Source organism: Pecten maximus, chromosome 11 (genome assembly GCF_902652985.1).
Source record: "Pecten maximus chromosome 11, xPecMax1.1, whole genome shotgun sequence".
NCBI lineage: Eukaryota > Metazoa > Mollusca > Bivalvia > Pectinida > Pectinidae > Pecten > Pecten maximus.
In genome coordinates, this window is record NC_047025.1 from 17,121,267 (window position 1) to 17,135,560 (window position 14,294).

Consider the following 14,294-nt stretch of genomic DNA (forward strand, 5'->3'; position numbering starts at 1 on the left):
TCAGATTCGTGTAAAGATAGAAAGTTGACTCCGAAATGGTTATTATTGGGTTCATGTGATGTTCTCATTGATTGAATATTAAATATTTTCATATATATCTACTTACATAAGTTTAATAAACTAACTCTGCCGAAGAAAGTATGATCAAATTGTTTATTCTATATTGATCAGTGGAGGGAAGGTACAAAACAAGAGCAGACGATAATCGTTAACAAAAGCATTCCAGACTTTCATTTCCTGAAAAGATTTGAGGAATATGGCATTGATAGGGAACAATGGGATTTAACTAAGAGCATACCAGACAACCCTTTACAAGTCCGGAATATGGTTGTTTCCCAATCACTTAATGAAATGAAGACGTAAGTGTATGTACGTTTATTTGCATTTTTTAATCGTTTTATCATCTTACATCTGCCTTGGGCTTTCATCATTCCTAGTTCAATGGATATATATTAAATGTTTTCTTTTTAAACTTGTATTATCTATTATTAACAGACTTAAAGCACAAAATATTATTCTAAAGAGCAATTTACATATTTACGATATATATTCTATCTTATAGCGATGACATATTGAGAAGCGGACATTCGATTGATGATATGCTGATACACTGTTCTATCGACTCAAGGCGTTGTAATTCGAGGTACGATTGATGATACCACCACAACACCACGAGTGGTTGTATATCGTATATATTTCACTCGAGTTAGTTAATTGTAACTTTCGAAAAATAAAAGGGGTGAAAGCAATAGCATACACAACATCCACGGGTTTTTGTAACCTGTTTCTAAAACAATAGAAAAGCTATTCTGAGGATGAATTGATCAAGTGGGATGTAAGGATGTGACTTAAAATGAAATGCCGCTAATATTAAACAAAAATGACAATTTCAGAAAGGTGTGGAAATATTACAATTTATTGCAAATCATAGCAATATCATTTCTGAGACCTTGTGAAGCAGCCTTCAAGTGACAGCCAATCAAAACGCATTGAACCACGTGTTTAAAAATAGTCCCAGTCAAAGTTCAACCATTAAGAGTTTGTTGGTCAATAGTTGTAATGATAATTTGACACCTTGGGAGATATAATAATTCAGATCTGTTGTGGTAGAAATGCTGGTTCACTATTCTATCGTCTCAAAGCGTTATACTACGATTGGTTATATGCTCCAGATTCAGATTTATTTAACAAAGTAGATTTTGGAACATGGCTGACAGAGATTTGACTTATTTAAGGATTGTACCTCATTTTGACTGCGTATACGGTAGTATGCCCGCAGTTGGCAACGAACAGTTCCTACGGTTAGCGCGTTAGCAATTGAATAAAATAAACTTTTTTTCCCTTGAAATCTGATATAGAATGTTATAGTATGTGTTATAGTAATATATGCAGCACTAGATCCATGCAGATAGCTTATATTGAGTCAGTTAGGTTTATGTAATAGTGACAAACACAGCCCGAGTTTCTTAGACTCATTATATCAAATTAATTAATGTTTGGTGTTGAGCCCTACACAAGACATTTAAATGTCAGAATGTCCAAGTCTGGTATCAGAGTCAGTGGAAACTATATGCTAAACAAAGTTGATAAAACGCTTAATAATAGATATTTTTTCTGGAAAGGAGGGATGCCAAGTTTATTTTTTGTATATAAAGACCTTGATTTTAGGTGGTCATGATATGACATTAAATTAAGGTCAGGTTAGAGGCCATTTCGAGGGGGTCAAGTGGGGTTCAATTCCAGATTGACTCAATTTTGACTAAACTTTTGATATTTTTAGGATCTTTCTTCTCTATAATTATGATGCATTGATATGTTGAAAATAATACCAAATGAAAAAATAACCGTCAAAAAGTAGGTCACAGTGGCCCAATTTTATAATGCCAACTATGTCAAATACATGTATATATACTTTTTTGTGCCTTAGCGGTGATAGCCACCAGAGGGCCCAAAATGCGCTGGGATTGTCAGACTCAAATCGTTGTAATACACGACCATCAATCTACCTGCTCATATTCTTTTGTTACAAGAAAAAGAGTGTCCTTGTGAGTACCCGTGCCCAATCACCTCATATAGCCAATTTGATGCTTTAGATGAAATCATATCGATGTCATGTGACTCATGTAACCCTGGTTGTTGGTTTCTCCTCGACTCCCGTCCTCTCATATGACCTTAGCTGTTGGTGTCTCCTTAACACCCGTCCTCATATAACCCTGGCTGTTGGTGTCTTCTTGACATCCGTCCTCTCATATGTCCTTTGCTGTTGGTGTATCCTTGACACCCGCCATCTCTTTTAACCCTGGCTGTTGGTGTATCCTTGACACCCGTCCTCTCTTTTAACCCTGGCTGTTGGTGTATCCTTGACACCCGTCCTCTCTTTTAACCCTGGCTTTTGGTGTATCCTTGACGCCCGTCCTCTCTTTAACTCTGGCTGTTAGTGTCTCCTTGACACCCGTTCTCTCGTTTAACCCTGGCTGTTAGTGTCTCCTTGACGCCCGTCCTCATATAACCATGGTTGTTGTTGTCTCCTTGACACACATTAGGAGGACGTTAAAGTTAAATATAACAGTTTAAAAGTAAGGAGGAACAATCTATTTTATGGTAATGCAACATAAACAAGATGAGTGGTGTTTATACATAATATTAATGTATTTTCAGTGTATTCACGCATTTCAAGAGTGCAAGGTTTGGCAACTGTTACACGCTACAGGCTGATAAGTTTGTCGCCACCGTACCTGGACCAGCCTATGGTAAATACCTCTGATTTAATATGTACCTGTCGAGAAACGTTTCGTTTGAATATGGTCAATCGGTATCTGTTTCATTTCCGATCATTTTTGACATCTTAATGTATTTCCGTTGTGAAAAAAAAATATCGCCAATGCGATCGATATATTTCTGTTGAAAACAAATGTTATTCAAAACATTAGCAGTCTACATGTTATGTGAATGCAAACATACACTACGTAACTATCTGGTATTAATTTACACTTTAATAAGGAAATTTGATATATTATTTCAGGTCTGACACTGATGCTGAACCTTGATGTTAATGACTACGTTAGCCCATACAGCAGTGGATATGGACTGAAACTTTTGGTCCACGAGACAGGAACACATCCATTTATTGAAGAACATGGGGTGACTTTAGCTCCAGCTTGGACATTCGTCAGCCTCAAACAGGTATACAGATAGAATTAGAATTTAATCGAATTGAAGATCTGGCGAAATGTATGGTAAAAATTCAGTATTTCGGAGCAAGTATAAACCTTGTACATTCCTCCAGTTGAAGCTTTAGAAACAAAATAGATTCATTAACCAATGGAAGATCGTACAAAGATTCTAAATTCAAAACCAAACCCATATTTTCAGTATCAGTCGCTTGTCACGATCTTTGCTTGCTCAACAACGTCCTATCTATCAACAGCTAAGGTAATTTAAAACGACCTTCATGATGCAGGCGTGCGTTGAATGCTTGTGTTTGTCTCCCTGTGGAAGCATGGTCGTCCCACTACGAAATGCCGGGCGCTAAACAGGAGTAGAAACTACCATTTTATAGAATCTGGTTGTCTCGGCTAGGGGAAAGAAACAAAATCCTTCAAGGGAGACAAGGAATAATAAAATTGTTTGAAGGAAGAGAACAGAGAAAAGCTAGTCGCTTCATACGATCATGCGATAGGGGCAGCAGGACAGCTACTTGGAATAAGGGGAACAAAACAACAACAACAAAACGAAAGATGTCGAAAAAAAAATTAGATGCATACAAACTTGAGTGAAATCATTTTCATCCGAGAAGTAGAACGGCTAAATTTGGAATATCATATTCTATCTTCCTTCTAAGAAACCTCTTTCTACCTAATATCTCAATAAACACACACACACACACACACCCTTTTTTTGTCCTCGAGATAAAGGTTATCGATTCTGTACCTGGCCTAGGTACACCAAAGGTTTTCATAACACCAGTGTAAATGTGTCTCTGTTTGATGTCCAGTCATACCATTGTCGTTTGCTCTTTGTCAGTATAATTGGGCTTGACCATGAACATGCGTCCTGACGCGACCCGGTCATTTTTGTACACCGTTCTTACATGACTTCTGTTGCGCTAAGAGGATGTAAACAATACCAATTAAGATATCAAAACTATCCAGGGTACACTTTAACAATATGATCTAAGCTGATTCGAGCTAAAAGATTAAATCCCAAGTCAACATTAGAAGAATATTCTTATCCGTGACTAAAATTTCTTCCTGAAAACAATTTAATAAGAAGTTTTATTTCAGAAAACAATAAATAGACTGGGACATCCACATGGGAATTGTGACAAGCACCTTGAATACAAGACCAAGTATGGAATAGTATACACAAGAATGGTATGTTGATAAATTGAAGGAAATGGACATTGACTCCAAGATAATATTTTATTCCCACCCGCTTCAATTACATTTAAATTTGTTCGTAGGTAATGATATTTTATAATATAATATATATATTAATCTTAATCTGGCAAGAAACTAATTTGACAGGAAATACGTAACATATTCTATTTTATCACAATCTGCCTGATATCCAGTGATTTCGCAAGTGTCATATTTTCCGTATGTCATTAGTGTAATAGTCTCTGTAGCGGTTTTCCTTGGCTGTCCCTTTGAGAAATCAATTGTGACGTCATAAATGTTGAATGGTGCAACAAAATGGCTGTTTTGGTTTAATTAAGTCCTCCACAAACTTGCAAACTGTTAGGTTTTTCTGAGAAATGTAATAAAAAGTTATTTAAAGTTTTCATTTCATATGAGAGTCTCGAAATTTAAGTTTTGTTCGCCAAGGCTTGCAAAATTAAAAACAAAAACTTCTAAGACTCGTTTATACGTAGCATTGATATTAATGTGGAGAAATCAATGTACAAGAAAAGCTCTAACAAAGTAAGATATGTCTAGTTGTCTTATCCTAGGAGATCATTTAAGTAACTTAAGTGATCCAAAGCAACGATCGAATTAATATAAAATAAGTTTATCAAATATGCAAAGTTGTCATGATTTTCCTCTTTTTATTGTACTCAGAATTGGCACTTTATCGTCTTTTGTACCAAATATATCAAATTGAAATGAAATCATTATTTTATCTTTCTTCCTTTTTAACAGAAATCATACTGTATCTAAAAGTTGTGTTAGTTGTTAGCAGGCTAAGTGATGGTGTGGTGTTATTCATTTTAACATGCTCTTAGTGAATATTGACAAACAATTTCATCGTTTATAATTAAGGCATGTGAACAGATTTGTCTCGTGACCCTGACGAAGGATATATGTGACTGTATGACAGGATTCGTTTCCCTTGACGAAACGATAGTTACCCAAACAAACAAAACATGTGACGGTTATAAAGGTAAGTATATATCACGTCATCATAAATTACATCGTATAATAAATGTTACTTGATGTTCACCAAAAGTCACTTAATGCCTAATTCGTAATTTGCAAGGAAATATAAACTCAACCTTTATCCAGAGGCAGAGACCAAATTTTATGATTTATTTTTACTGCCAGTATATTACCTAAGGCCTGTCCCCGTCACCCTTCGAAATCTTTGTTTCCCTTTCTGTTTTCTTTTTGTTTTCTTCTTTTGTTATCCGTCATGGTATGAAACATGCCGTTGTATTAGTGGCCGTTGGTGTATTAGTGGTCGTTGGTGTACTAGTGGTCGTTGGTGTATTAGTGGCCGTTGGTGTATTAGTGGTCGTTGGTGTCATTATATTATTCGCTCTGGTATTGTTCTGGCCATTGGTTTCCTTTTGTTACCCGTCCTAGTATGGAACTGGCCGTTGTTTTTTTGTTTGTTTTTTGTTTGTTTTTTTTTTTGGGGGGGGGGGGGGGGGGGGGTTCATTAGTCCTAGTATGGTACTGGGTGTTAGTTTCCTTTTGTCATCCGTCCTCGTATGATACTGGGCGTTAGTTTCCTTTTGTCACCCGTCCTCGTATGATCCTGGGCGTTAGTTTCCTTTTGTCACCCGTCCTCGTCTGATCCTGGGCGTTAGTTTCCTTTTGTCACCCGTCCTCTTATGATACTGGGCGTTTTTTGTTTTTGTTTTTTTTTGTCATTAGTCCTAGTATGGTACTGGCCGTTAATTTCCTTTTGTCATCCATACATTTTTGTGACCATATATGCTGATGATCATGGTCGTTTGTTTCCCCTTGTCATCCATACTTGTAAGACGCTGACTATTGATGTCTCCTTGTTACTCTTCTTTGCACGATCCTGGCTTTTGCGAACTCATTAACCACCCACTCATACACAATCTATGCGGTTTAATCATCTGTCCTTCTACATCTAGATTAGCCTTCTTAATAGTTATAGTTGATGTATGTTGATGGTAATATTCACCTAGAGGAGACGTAATGGTTCTTGTTTTATAGTTTTATGCTCCTTGATGGTACTAGAAGCTCAAGTGAGGGGTGACCTGCCTTGCCCCTGCACCAATCCCTGCAGGTAAGAGTCAAATGATTTTACAAATACACACAAGTGACCGAATAATGAGTACAAAACTGCGTCATACACCTGGGTTTTCCTTCAAGGACTCATTGGTGATGTAAGGGACATCATAATTATGTTTCGTCCATCAAGGATTCATTAGTGATGATAGGGACAACATACAGCTGTATCGTCCTTCAAGGACTATTTAGTGATGCTGGCCCCAAAATCATAAAGTCAAATAACAGTCGTACGTAATTTACTTAAAGAAGTCACAATATTTTAATAGTTGCTGCTTCCTAACAAACAGAACACTTTATCTATGTCTAATAGGAAATCTTTTATTTTTAATTCAAATATCTTTCTACAGCGAGACCCACTACTCCACCACCATATCAAGTCTAAGCTGGCCACACGAGGAATACCTGGTAAGATTTCAACTAAAACCAGAACTATCCTACCTTTTGGTCACCTCCCAAATCTCAATTATTTCTGCCGATGACATTACATCCTTAGATGTTTAGGGTAGATCGAACTTTTACTGAAATGCGTTCATCTGATTTACAGAGGAATGAACTAATACCACTGATGTGTACAGAAGAAATCCAAGCTGTGAAAATTAAGAAAGCGACGGGCTATGACTGCAATGAAATAAGAAACGGCACCGCCAATATCTCACTCAATACACTCAATATAGATACGTATGTATATGATTCCCTAACACTTGTTGACTGTATATAATGTCACTAACTCAACAATATTTCATTCACTAAACAGACAAGACAAGAATTTTCCTTATACCGTCCAGTGATAAGTTTAATCAGCCCTCTCGAAGTACTAGTGTAAAAGGCTATAACTTGCACTATACTAATTCGTGTATATGATTATATTTACAGGCTTCGTAACAACTTTTTGAAACTAGATTTGTACTTTGAGGAGTTATCCTATGAACACATTGAAGAAGTCCCGGCCTATGATGTATGTATATGAGATAAGTATGCGAAGCTTTGTGCCATACCATTGATTTCTTTGGTGTTTTTGATATTTGTAAGTGATTGTGTGATGCGGATGATAGGACCAGTCGATGACTATTTTCTAGTGTTATCACACTGAAAAGCCTTTTTTTTTCTTTTTTTTTTAACGTCCTATTAACAGCCAGGGAAATGCCATAACTAGTACATGTGGTATTAGAAAACTCTCTCTGTCACCTTATACTGATGTCAACAATGTGCTAGTTAGTTCTTATCTAAGTTAAGATGAATGCCTTGCGGATATCTTAAGTACCAATATTGTGTGGACTTGTATTAATTAAGGTTATTGTAACCATGAAAAAAAATCGTTTTCTGTACAAAGCTCGAATTTCTGTAGGATCATCATTATTGCTCGTTGGAATACCGGTAGTATGTCGTGTACTAGATATATAAAATCTGTTTCCGTACGATGGCTAGGTTCTACATTCTGTTAACACTCAAAACTTCACACACACACACATACCACTTTTTCGTTTTGTGCTTACTTCTGATTGCTTTCCCCGTCCGAAAGTCAAAGGTCAGCGTCATGCACTTTTGCTTTAAATAGAATATTACATTTTGACATTACAGATTTGTCTACGTCAAAGATCAGGGTACAGTTGTTTAAAAGGTGATTAGGCTAGTCACAGTTTAACATCAATTCTAAAATACCACTAAAATCACTTTTGGTGAAACTAACTTGGCAAAATTTTATGAAACTATTGCACTCATCAGTCTTTTTCTACCTGCCTATTTTAAGTAATACACACTCAGGTTTTAAAGTAAAGGAGAAATGAGATTTTCCCTAATCAAGTGATTAAGCTAACCACCTTTTGAACAACTGGACCCACGACCTTCAATCTGTCATTCAAACCTCATAGGTGACTAGGGAATGATTATTAAATCCATAAATTAGCTTTTTTTTTCATTTTCAGAACATGTTTGAATATTTATGGTATCATTTTGTTGGATGCATTTATTCATAGTAATATGACAATAAAATCATTTTCCGAAGTAGATGTTCCGTGGACAGGGATATCTCAACCCGAGTGTAAGAGTTCGGCGGATAAGCAAGAGGCTTGAGATATCTCTGTCTAGTACAGGTTATGTTTGATTATTTTAAAGGAGGCGAACCAGCAATATTGTATTAATAAATATCTACATAGCGCTGTACAATATTCACGTCTCTTTTCCAGAGTGTCCAGTTTCTGTCCGATATTGGTGGTACCGTCGGTTTGTTCGTGGGTGCGTCCGTCCTAAGTGGAGTTGAACTAATTCACCTTCTGGTGGAGTGTTTCCGGTATGTCCTGTTCCGGCTCCGCAACAAATGACCTTTATTTAGACAAAGTGCATGTGATCCTTGCTTTAGCGAATTATGAGTGTACATAAAATACAGTTTTAAATCAATATTTTCAATGAATGTCAAATGAATGTACGCTTCAATGTACGTATGGGCTTATTAAAGTCTTGTAGTCGATGGCATTGTATTTTAATTGTTCTTAAAACACAGACACTGTACCTCATAATTCTAGATTTTAAAAAATCAATAAAAGGTGACACCCTGAAAAAGTTCATAGTGATTCGGGGCAGGTCATATGATTGGTAATCCGTAAAGTGTACTTCTGGAACATTTGACATATGACCTTGCCCTGAACGCTTCACTTTCGTCTCTAACATGGGCAGGTATTATGCCTACCCATGGCCAATCGGTTGGTCACGACAAGACAGGGGTCGGTGACAAATGGATATTTTTTTAGACTTCGACTAGAAATTGTATCCATTCGTACTTTCCTTAACTTTCCATTATTATCAATCATCAGTTTGTCGCCGAGGGCGCTTGTATGTCTATCTATCTTTTCACTTTTAATTTGCTCTGGATTCTGAAGGGAAGATCCTTGGAAAAAAGCAGGTGTCAGCCGAGAAAATGACATCGTTTAGACCTCTCGGATGAGCTTATGAACTTCAAAAAAAACTTCTCTAGTTTCTTACTAGATCCTCTCTGATTTTGAACAATAGTTAAATCTGTAGCAACAGGCATACTGATAACTGAAACGTTACCAACAGCTGAGAACAGCATTATTCTGTGACTCTATTGTGGAAATAATCATCCAATGTCACAGGCATTTCTGTATATCAATATCGAAGAGGATGACATAATGACTTTCGAGGAGGATGCGTTCAAGGTATATAGAAACCAAACCATACAAATCCTACGTACTCACAAGTGTAATACATGTTTATATTTGTTATAAAAAACATTGTTGCACTCGAAAGTTAATTCAACGATTTAAACTCCCCTATTCCAGACAATGGAACTCCTAGAGAAGGAAAAAGGAATGTGTCTGTCCTTGGAAGTTTAAACCAGACGCGTCTTGCGTTGTCTGATAGTGAAAATCACACAGCTGTTTTGTCATTGGATGACTCGTCGATGATGTTAATGATATTATACTGCTGTTTTGTCCTTAAAAGGGTAGTTGCCAGTCCTGCTTAACGCTCTGCATTTTGGGAGTTGGACGACTGGTTCGCCCGTTGTCAGTATAATGTGACCGGTTGGTGTGTCCTGTTTGGTATCTTTGGTAGTATTGTAAAAATGTGCTATTTAGCCACATTTGTTTTGTATTCAGTCTTATATTTAGACAATTCCACCGTATATTGTTGTAAACTTCATTGTAGAGTTTGGCATTATCAGCTGATTATTGTAAACACGTGTGCGTTATTTCCGTCTGCAGTGTTCAAAACACCATGTCCATTATTCTAAATAACCAATGTTAAAGTTCCTTTAGACAATTGACATTGTGTTAATCCAATAGTATATACCTTTATCCTGTGTGTTAATCATTAGTCCGGTGTAAGAGTCGTCTTGAGAGAGGGAGAAGTGTGATTTTATGTCTGAGAGCTTGAATGCGACTGAGCCTGGAAACCGCCATTTTGTATGACCTCGTGAACTCTTGTAATCGTGTTCACTGTTACGTTTTGTTCCGATATGTATTGGAATGTTGGGGTCGTTGGGTGCTTTCCGTGGGGTTGATGGATGTTCGTGGGTAGATTGGAAGTATCCGTGGAGTGAAAGCTATAATGTTTATCTTAGTATTTATTTATTATTTGATTATTTAGTAATAAAGTAGGCTTTTATAATAGGAATTTCAACATGTTTAACTATACAAAGTGTCAATTCAAATTCCCATGTTTTGTTAGCTTAACGGGTACTACGTTAGATCCACGGACACAACACTGTTTACTCCTCGGAGTCCGCGGTATTGGACAGGGTTGTCCCGTTGGGCACGTGCGTTGCCCCGTTGATGTTAGCGTTCTTTTGTGTAAGGATTTCGATGGGGAGATGGGAAAGTTAGTTGCCGATAGGATTTGATTGGGGTAAGCTGTAATTTCGTCAAGCTGCTGTCAGCTACACTTTTTTGGATTGTTCCAAATGCCGTAGTCTGTCAGTATGTCATAGTATTGTTAAAGGGAAGCAACTCGTATGATCTTATGGGAAGGACCGGGGTTTTTAACAAATATTTATCATTATTGGTGTGGATTTTAACCATATTTTATTAGCGTACTTTTGGTGTTTACCAAGTATGCCAGTACTAAAATGGAGACTTACTCTAGTGGTTAGAGCATTTCTAGATCTTGCTATAGTTCATTAATTTGCTGTTGTCTGTATTTTACAGTACATTTCACTATAAGGATTGGTCCATCTTTACTATTATTAGTAATTTAGGGATAAATAGACTTGTCAAGATCTCTATACATGTATTGGATAGTTCCAATATTCTGGAGTTCATGATATAGCTCTATAAGCTTATAGTTTTGTTGAATTCATATTGGGGAATATATTGAAATCCATATTATATTTCCATTGGCACTTGGTTTATCTTTGGCTATTGTTGGTATACTGACCATGTATATATGTAAGGGTAAATAGACTTGTCCAGTTCTCTAATTAATTGGATAGTTCCAATGTCTGGAGTTCAGGACACAGCTCTATAACTTTCATTGTACATCTATTATTATCTATTACTGTAAATACTGCTACTATCTATTGAGAGAGTCAATAATAGAGAGAGTTTGGAGAATATTGTATGACTACTTGTATTGTTTTATTCTCTTTAATAAACGGTAACCATAAAGGTGTGCGTAAACTTATCTTGCGCTTTATAGTTTTCTTTGATTGCTGGATCTGGTATAGTTTAGGATAGAGGTTTGGAAATACCATATAATTTCCTGGGGGCTTGTCAAGCAAATCTAAACAACAATCGTGCTCTACATGTAAAAGGGTTTAGCCAGGGGCGAAAACCGTTACAGTATGTTTCAGTGGGGTAGCGCTATAAAATCGACATCAGATTCGCGCTCTCAGGAGACAAACGCTAATATAATGCAACTTCCCAAAACACACACATATACTACACACATGCATCTTGAACACATGGGAGGCCGTCCTTAAATGACCACTTGACGTTAGCTTTTTGAGCAGAGATTACCGGGTAACTGGAGAAAACGCCAATATTGCGTTGCTCGATCAGTCCTTTAAAAATGGCGCCGTCTAGTTGACGTTCCGGTAACGTCACAAATAGACGACGTCATAATTATGTTACCCTACCGATTCCCGTGCTTATCAATCCGCTGAGCCTTTTTTTCACAGCGTATAAGCTAATTTATTCGCAATCGGGGTTTACCAAGATGAAGAAGGGAGAGACGTAAATATAACAAGACGACGTCGACGTCACATTAAACATATTGGCTGTGACGTCCAATACACTACTATTCCGACGTGATATGTAACATCGTGTGTGTGTATTTTTATTTTTTAACTAAACATGCTAAAGTAATGATATACACATTTACACTTTAGGTTAAATAATTGTTACCAGGGACGTACACTCAGTATTCATGTAGTAGATCCAATTTCAATACGAGTTGTCTCCCTTACTCCGCAGTTTCTGGTGCACTAAAACTCAATGTTCATGTTATAATTACATCTGTATGATAATAAGGACTAACGTTTTACCAGGTTAAAGTCTGTATATGTTATATTGACTACATATGGTTAAATTAATATTTTGGAAAGCAAGTTCAGTATACTTTCCGTTTCCAAAGACAATATTTCATATTACACAAAAGTTGATGACGTCAGGCACAATCTACTCAAGTTCGGGAAATTTTGAAACAGACAAGAGAGGGAAGATGCCTTGAAGTTCGATAGGGAAATCAAGATTGCTGCTTTGTCATCGCCCCGAAATTACAGACGGTTGTCTACTACGTAAGTACTCATGTTATATATATATACCATGATTTATTTCAACGTGTCAACAAAACCCTGATGTCGGATATTCGTATTTGCTCTCATCGCAGGTTTCAGATAAGATGTTTTGCACGTTTGCTCAAAATATTCGAAAGCTCACATTATCTCAGATTTAATAAACTCGTGATGACTTTACAGTTCAAAGAGCATATTGATGGCTTATGCATTTTCTTTTATTTTTGTTTGTTTGTCCGTTATTATAATTATAGGAGCCGAAATTAAACATGCAGTCTATATATAGAAGTTATGCAATAGGCTACCCCTAAACTAGAGGGGTTAGGCTAAAACACGGTCTCGAAATAATTCACCGATTGTCATGAAAAATGATGATAGTGATCTTTGTGCTACCATTTGCGTTGTTTCAAAAAAGAAAAATAATGAGATCTTTATATAACAAAGTCGGATTTTCAGTTTGGAGGGGCCTTGGCAATAGATAATAAACGGCATGAGCTTCTGTTCACATGTTTACTTGCACATATTGATAAGTACAGGTAGAAAAGTCCCTGCAATCAAGCAAATAGCTTCTGTCAATATACATATACATTCGAAACTAACGCGCCCAACTTTACAACAACAGCGCGTAATTTGAAAACAGTTAAAATTACACATACTCAGATTAGACCACATTCAGGTAACGTATTCGGAGTTAAAACTATTAGGATATGCTTTTAAAATATAGACAGATACCTGATTCGATACAAGTTAACTTAATTTAGAATTATAAACGTCGGTGGAAGTACCGATCACATGTAACACAGTAGATAATGAATAAATAAATAATAATAATTAATAATACCAATTTCACTACTTACTTGGCATGTGGTGCCCAGGACGTATTTACAAAATGTATGGAAAGTTGGCATAGAGCGTCTTCTCCGACCAATGTACAGAGTGGAACTGGGGAAAGAGCGCCAAAAAGGGATAGAAAGAAAGAAGAAGAAACGCATTGCGCATGTCCTGCCCTGTCCTGTCCGTCAGTGGTCAAACCAGTTTATTACAAACATACATCACATGAACATACTCTCCGGACATTCACGAAACACACATACAAAGCACATAACTGACAGCTACCTGTAACACAGCATAGGATACACCCTGCGTGACAATCACACGACGAGTACAGAACATTTACCTAACAGCCACAAACACGACGTGGGATACGAACAGCACAAATACAACACAACGAGCAGTTATAAAAGTGATTCAGTTAAAATAACCAAAATTAACAGGGTGCCACATTTACCAATTCATTCAATTCCTCGAAATCAGCTATAATATATAGGGCTTTTTGAAGAGAGCTTATAATTTAAAGCCACATACTCACGAAGAAACATATATCAATGTTTACATTTTGAGCTTTTTACAGTTTTCGGACTTGATACATACCTAACAGACTATCGTGGATCAGAAACTGAAAGAACAAGTGAATTTATGAAAGTATACAGGGAATTCCCAAAAATAATAACTGTGGCTGCCGGACCAAGTTTCTCTGAAAATTAGTCCCACAATGCAACGGC

The 14,294-nt window shown here is 36.7% G+C and overlaps 2 protein-coding genes and 1 long non-coding RNA gene across 4 annotated transcripts in view; 2 read left to right on the forward strand and 1 right to left on the reverse strand.

Moving 5' to 3' along the window:
- The first annotated feature begins 154 nt into the window (after nt 1-154).
- LOC117338016 (acid-sensing ion channel 4-A-like) lies at nt 155-8,952 on the forward strand. The gene is made up of 11 exons (XM_033899176.1): nt 155-359; nt 563-643; nt 2,659-2,750; nt 3,023-3,183; nt 4,284-4,373; nt 5,262-5,382; nt 6,411-6,483; nt 6,836-6,893; nt 7,033-7,166; nt 7,362-7,443; nt 8,672-8,952. The coding sequence occupies exons 1-11, from the start codon at nt 325-327 to the stop codon at nt 8,804-8,806; spliced, it is 1,062 nt and encodes a 353-aa protein (XP_033755067.1). The 5' UTR covers nt 155-324; the 3' UTR covers nt 8,807-8,952.
- Nucleotides 8,953-12,623: 3,671 nt separating this feature from the next.
- LOC117337141 (kinesin-like protein KIFC3) overlaps nt 12,624-14,294 on the forward strand; it is a 76,497-nt gene continuing 74,826 nt past the window's right edge. For both annotated transcript variants that reach the window (XM_033897967.1, XM_033897970.1), the window contains exon 1: nt 12,624-12,735. The gene's annotated coding sequence lies outside the window, so the exon portion shown is untranslated. The remainder of the gene's footprint in view (nt 12,736-14,294) is intronic.
- LOC117337142 lies at nt 13,229-14,126 on the reverse strand. Its single transcript, XR_004534763.1, has 2 exons — nt 13,590-14,126; nt 13,229-13,280 (listed from the first exon to the last, which is right to left on the reverse strand). It is a non-coding gene; the product is annotated as an uncharacterized LOC117337142 (long non-coding RNA).